General features: G+C 32.5%; 1 protein-coding gene across 6 annotated transcripts; it reads right to left on the reverse strand.

Moving 5' to 3' along the window:
- Window positions 1–1,634: 1,634 nt before the first annotated feature.
- Window positions 1,635–3,947, reverse strand: LOC139893952 (protein disulfide isomerase-like 1-6). 6 transcript variants are annotated; one of them, XR_011774756.1, is made up of 7 exons: window positions 3,709–3,947; window positions 3,214–3,278; window positions 3,080–3,110; window positions 2,883–2,979; window positions 2,307–2,440; window positions 2,024–2,077; window positions 1,635–1,928 (listed from the first exon to the last, which is right to left on the reverse strand). XR_011774756.1 is itself a non-coding variant. In XM_071877158.1 (5 exons), the coding sequence occupies exons 3-5, from the start codon at window positions 2,427–2,429 to the stop codon at window positions 1,821–1,823; spliced, it is 285 nt and encodes a 94-aa protein (XP_071733259.1). In that variant the 5' UTR covers window positions 2,430–2,440; window positions 2,883–2,979; window positions 3,709–3,947; the 3' UTR covers window positions 1,635–1,820. The 6 variants fall into 6 exon arrangements, 1 of the variants encoding a protein (XP_071733259.1); XR_011774755.1 differs by having other exon boundaries at window positions 3,214–3,429; XR_011774757.1 differs by lacking the exon at window positions 3,214–3,278.
- Between the last annotated feature and the right edge of the window lie 1,890 nt (window positions 3,948–5,837).

Below are 5,837 nucleotides of genomic sequence, written 5' to 3' on the forward strand. Positions count from 1 at the left end.
ATATAGTATTTTTTGGGAAAACAAAATGTATGGATTTCTTCTGTATATAAATATAATATAATCATTTAATTCCATCATCTCCATGACTTTGACTATTTTACTTTCAGTCAAAGTAAACTTAGACACCCAATGAAGCCCTGTCACAGGTCGATTAAAAAAGAGAACTAGTTGGTAATTTTAATATACACACTAGTATACTAACTACTGAGTACCATGTGCATCAAGTAGCGTGCAACATCTCCACTAGTTTTTCATACTAAAGTTACAAATATAGTATATCCGTCTTAATTGTATTGTTCAATATAAAATTAACTAGCATTTAAGAGCCCGTGCATTGCACGGTGACCCTTAATCAAGGAAAATCAATATGTATGTTTGATCATTAAGAAATATAGTATTCGAGTACATATTAAATAAAAGTTATTACCTGTACGATACATTTTTAAGTAGGAACTTTTTGACGGAGTATGTTAATATTTATATTTAATGTTAATGGTTTGATTCAATTAAAATTGGAGAAATATATATGAAACTAACTTGCAAGTTTAAGAGCCTGTGCATTGCACGACAGGTCTAAAAAATAGTTTTCGTAATCGTTACTATTTTGTACAGCATTGTTAGTCGTTGATAGCAGTTTTATAACGAAACACTTTACTTTAGTAGTATATGTATCGAAAGTAAAAAAATTAGTAAAAATGAGTTTCATAAAGAATGATATAATTCAATAGTTAGCTACAGAGCAAAAAATAAGATACGAAAGAAGCATATGTAGTTAAACTTGTCAACTACAAAAATGATGAACCAGAATATCAGCCTTGGTTAGATCTCCTAGGTTTTGTTTGTCGTTTGATTTTTTTTCCTTTTGACTCGTTTCTTGCATACTTTTTTGGTGGGTTGTATCTTTTTGTTGCTAGCTTTCCTTATATCTCAACTTTTCAAATAATAAATAAATGGTTAAAGTCAAAAATAGGCAACAAACCTACACAAATGTATCGATTTCGCACACAAATCCATTTTCGTCCTACTGTCGCCTATAAACTTTCAAAAAATGTGCTAATATCAACATTTTATGGTTTTGACATGTTACATACTAATTTTAACCTGATAATTATTATTATTATTTTTTTTTTAAGATCCAATCCACGAACGACACGTGTTGATTTTAACCAGTTTAACCGGTAGCAAATCATTTTTGTTTACATTGGTACACTTTTTAAAAGTTTTTGTTTACATTGGTACACTTTTTTAAAAGTTTGTAGGCGACAGTAGGACGGAAATGGGTTTGTGGGTGACATCGGTACATTTGTGTAAGTTTGTAGCCTATTTTTGGCTTTAACCCATAAATAAATAGTCTTTTTAGCAATTGTTTGTGGTGTCTTCAGTCTTGCTAATACAGTTTTGCTATTTAAGAAGAGACTTTCATTACTCATTAAGCTGTAAACCACCAAGTACAAGTAAATAGATTGCAAATACACTTTTCTTAATGTTAAAGTATGAACACATTACCACATGTACTGTGTGCGAATATCTAACAATGCTATTCAATGTTGTGACTAATTGCACAAGTAATTGCACAAGTAATGGAAGAATGGAAGAATAATTGCACAAGTAATTCAAAAAGTTATTATCATAAATAATAACTTAATAATATAAAATGGTCAATAATTAAGCCGAAATCTAAAATGGTCAATACAGTTATTATGTAAGGGTCAATAATTATCAACCCGAAATCTGAAATTGTAATCCTCTTCCCTAATATCGGTTTTTCTAAAAATTACCCATTCAAGCGTTGTGCAATCTATAATCTCATCCCAATCATTCTAAAGCTCGTCTTTCTCCAAATGTTGTTCTCCATGTACCTGTTCTTTTAGATATTTGTTGATCGGTATCGCCAATTCTTTTGAACTCCACATCGTAGGCAGCTTGATCTGCACAAATTAGATCCATTGGAGCTCAAAGTTAGCCTTAAAAACAAACACTGTTTGAGACCAAATATAGCGTTGTTAAACATATGACGACTCACTCGGTTCAACTTGTTGCTCATTGGGTAGAACATAATTGTTAGATAGTCATCAGCCTGCAAAACAATAGTACATACCAAATCATGAACATGTTTAGTACCTTTTTAAAAATTAATAAATAGTTACATAAATAGTATAATTTTGGTAATCAAGCTAAATATTTTTGAGAACTTTAAGGTGTCTCAGGTCTTTCCAAACTGGCATGTTCCAAAAACAAAATCCCCATGTTGACCCATTACCCGACCCACCCATTTTGACACCTCTAAGTTATAAAAACACACAGACCTCCAGTTTTGGGTGCTTGTTTACAGACGCATCTATCTTCGCCAAAACTAAATTATCCAATCCCTTGAAGTTTTTGCCAACTTCTCCAGTGGTTTGCTTGTGGTTCCACAGTTCAAACACCATGGTGTGTGTATCTTTTATATTATCAATATAAAAAGTCAAAACAAATAAAATTAAATCAAAATATCGCCAATCGGAAAACAAACGCAAAATTGTCACGTGTTAATGATATGTGTAATGAAAAAAATGATATTGTTAAAAGTTGTAAGAAATCGAAACAAATAAAGATGACCTATAACATCTCTAGTTCTACACAAAAATAACATTAACCTAATAAAAATCACCAGCAATGATGTTAAACTAAATTCCAAGCAATATGACCATTGTTTACCCAAAATCAACTTGCCTTGATAAAATTGACCCATGATCCATTAAAAGCATCAATTACAACCCATAACAAATATGCAGGAATAGTGTTGACCCAGGGACACATAACATGAGCAAAACTAACCCACCAGAAAGCAATAACAATAAATAAATCCTAGAAAAACACAACAACACTGATTTTTCCCTTACCTCTTCAGCTGTGCTAGTAACCTCATCAAAACTTAAGCATCAATAGAAAACAGTTGCAGACCCAGCATGTATTCCATTAGCTCCAAAAGGGAAATACCTAAAACTCCATATGAATGTGCAGTGTAATTTAGTAACATAAACATAATCTTTTTTTGTTTATTTTAAATCACGATTAAAGCGAATAAGAAATACAATACCCGCCCGGAATTCCAATTAAAATTGATGGTCCTGCAGGTCAATTGAAGTACCCACAAAGCTCTATTAATTCAACAAATACGAAAAGTAATAAAGCGTGTTCTTGATCAAAGAAGCCAAAAGTAGATAAACACACTTTTGAAACCTATCAAGAATTAACACCGACAACTTTTTGTCCACCAAAGGTGTTGTGCGTCCGGACTGAAATGGGCGACCCAGCACACAATATAAATGAAACGTTATAGTAAAGAATGGATTAGACATCCAGTATAAAAAACTCAATAAATTCAGTCCTATCAGACATTTCATCAAACACCTTTCATGCAATTCGATTACATTTAGCTTGCTACACCTGAATTAATCCAAAAAAAAAAAAACTAATATGAAGTTTGATATAGAATTTTTTTTAATATAACGGATTAGATAATCTTATTAAAACAATGATTAAAGGGGATACATGACTAATAACAGATAGCTAAAACATACACATACACACATACAAACCATAAATAAAAATAATCTTACATAAGAAATTATAGATCTTGATTCAATCGATTGTAAATAATCAACAGATTCAACAATTGTTAAATACAGTAGAATTTAATCCAAACTTCAATTGATTCAGTCAAACCTGTAAAGAAATCGAATTGATTCAGAGAGTCACCGACCGAGTAAATCGCCGGAAAAGCTTCCCGGTGTTACAAAAAATTGGGTAAATTATACAAAAATGATACCGTTCTGTGTAAAAAATGATGACGGGTTAATTAGGAATAGCGGTTGACTATTTTAGGGCGCAAACCGGAAACAATCGACGGATTTTTTGTTAGGGTTTTTCCATTAGCGAAGAGAGAGACATGGTATATGCAGGTTCGGTTTCTTTTTTGTTTTCTATATGTTTTCTTTTAATTTAATTGCCGAATACATATGTGACACGTGGCGTGATTTCAGCAGTATCAAGGGTAATTATTTCCACTAATTCGAGATTAACATGTGGATTAAGGAATTAGAGGGTGATTAGCAGAAGGACACGTGGCAGTGTCCTTGTGCTTTATATGATGTAAAAGATTGTTCATTTTAACATAGTATATCAGTATCTCTTTATATTATAATAACAAAGCTAAAAATAGATCATTTAAAATTCAAGCCACTAATCCTAGCCTTCCATTATCATTAACAACCATAATCTAGACCATTCAAATTTTCTAATCAACATTATGACCTCATAATCACCTTGATTAATTTTTTAATGACTAATGACCCTTCTAATTTATATTTGAGGCAGAAGAAAACTTACAAAATAGAGGTTCTTCAAAATACAACTCATTCACAATCAAACAACAAAACCCTAATTTCTTCTCAAAAACACGCCTAACATGAAAATAGAGAGGGACAATACATTCTAATCACTACTTAAAAAATTCAATTGTATCCATATTGAGAGATCAACCATTTTCCTGCATTATTGTATTGTACTGTACAACACAGTATTGCATGAAAATGGTGGATCTATCAATTTTGGTGTTGGATTTATCACTACCCATATCAAAACAGACAACTGCAAGAGCAAGAGGATCTTCAAAACAATAAACCTCAATTTTCATCTGGTAGAACCACCATCCCTAATTCTACAATCCAATTTCTTTTGATGTCTTTCATCGTCCCTCGATTTCATGTATAATTGTCAACAACGCCGATTTTCATAATCATCACATCCACATTCACTCAACCTGTAATCCACATCCACTCCCTCACAACCACCAACACCTTCATCGACATCGTCAACGTCATGCTACGCCCTCTCCTCCACCTGTTACCCAATCTGCCACTAGCAGCGTTATCATCCCCGCTATCGTCTATGTAATTCTCATTTCTAAAGTACCAGGTAAGCTTTACTTTTCTTACCATTTTGTGAATTTAGGGTTTCAGTTTCTGCTCCTAATTTGATACCTTGTTAAGGATTACGTTGGAGGTTAATTCAGTGTATTTTCGTCTTTTTGCTCTAATTAAATATTTATTATTTAGGTTTTTTTACATTTTCCCACCATCGCAGTTTCTCTGGATGTTACTGGAGATTTTTCTACATCTCTTTGGATGCTTTATTGCTTCCTTCTAACTTCCGTTTCCATTTTCGACTTCCGCAGGTAAATTTTCATACTCGACTTTATTGTTTTTTTGATGTTGTATTTGTTACAGTTGAACACCGTTTTTTGTACGTTTTTTTGTTAATTACTGATTTCACCCGATTTCTCTACTTCCTATTTCGGTGACCATTGCACCCGTTTCTAGCAATTGAAAGGGCGATTTAGGGTTACAACTGTTTGATATAACCTTACGAAGGTTATTGCGGTGTTTTCTATGATTAAATATACAATTTAGGGTTATAAACGATTGAAAGTAAGATTTTGGCTTATAATCGTTTGATATAATTCTGTTGGGGTTGCAGTTTGTTAAGTAACAGATGCATTTGCCAATATACAGAGCATTCGATTTTCCAATGTGAGTGTTTTCTATTTTTGAAATGTTTACTTTGCCTCATATTTTTTTACACACGGCCATGGTCTTGAGTTGTGGTCGTTATGGCTTTTGTTGTACAGGCAGCCTGATCATCTTCCTAAATTAGTAAATTGTAATTGTGTTTTATTTTTTATTTTTTATGCTCCAGAGATATAATTAACAGACTCCAACCCCAACATAATTATATTAAAGCAGGAGAAGCGTAACAATTGTTCGAACAAGTATTTGTAACCTGATGCGCTTGCA

Source organism: Rutidosis leptorrhynchoides, chromosome 2 (genome assembly GCF_046630445.1).
Source record: "Rutidosis leptorrhynchoides isolate AG116_Rl617_1_P2 chromosome 2, CSIRO_AGI_Rlap_v1, whole genome shotgun sequence".
Classification (NCBI taxonomy): Eukaryota; Viridiplantae; Streptophyta; class Magnoliopsida; order Asterales; family Asteraceae; genus Rutidosis; species Rutidosis leptorrhynchoides.

Excerpts from the sequence above, each read along its gene's own strand:
- LOC139893952 (XM_071877158.1), bottom strand. The coding sequence starts at position 2,429 with ATGGTGTTTGAACTGTGGAACCACAAGCAAACCACTGGAGAAGTTGGC. Across the intron at positions 2,078-2,306 it reads ACAAGCACCCAAAACTGGAG|GCTGATGACTATCTAACAAT; the intron begins GTCTGTGTGTTT and ends ATTGTTTTGCAG. Across the intron at positions 1,929-2,023 it reads TGAGCAACAAGTTGAACCGA|ATCAAGCTGCCTACGATGTG; the intron begins GTGAGTCGTCAT and ends TAATTTGTGCAG.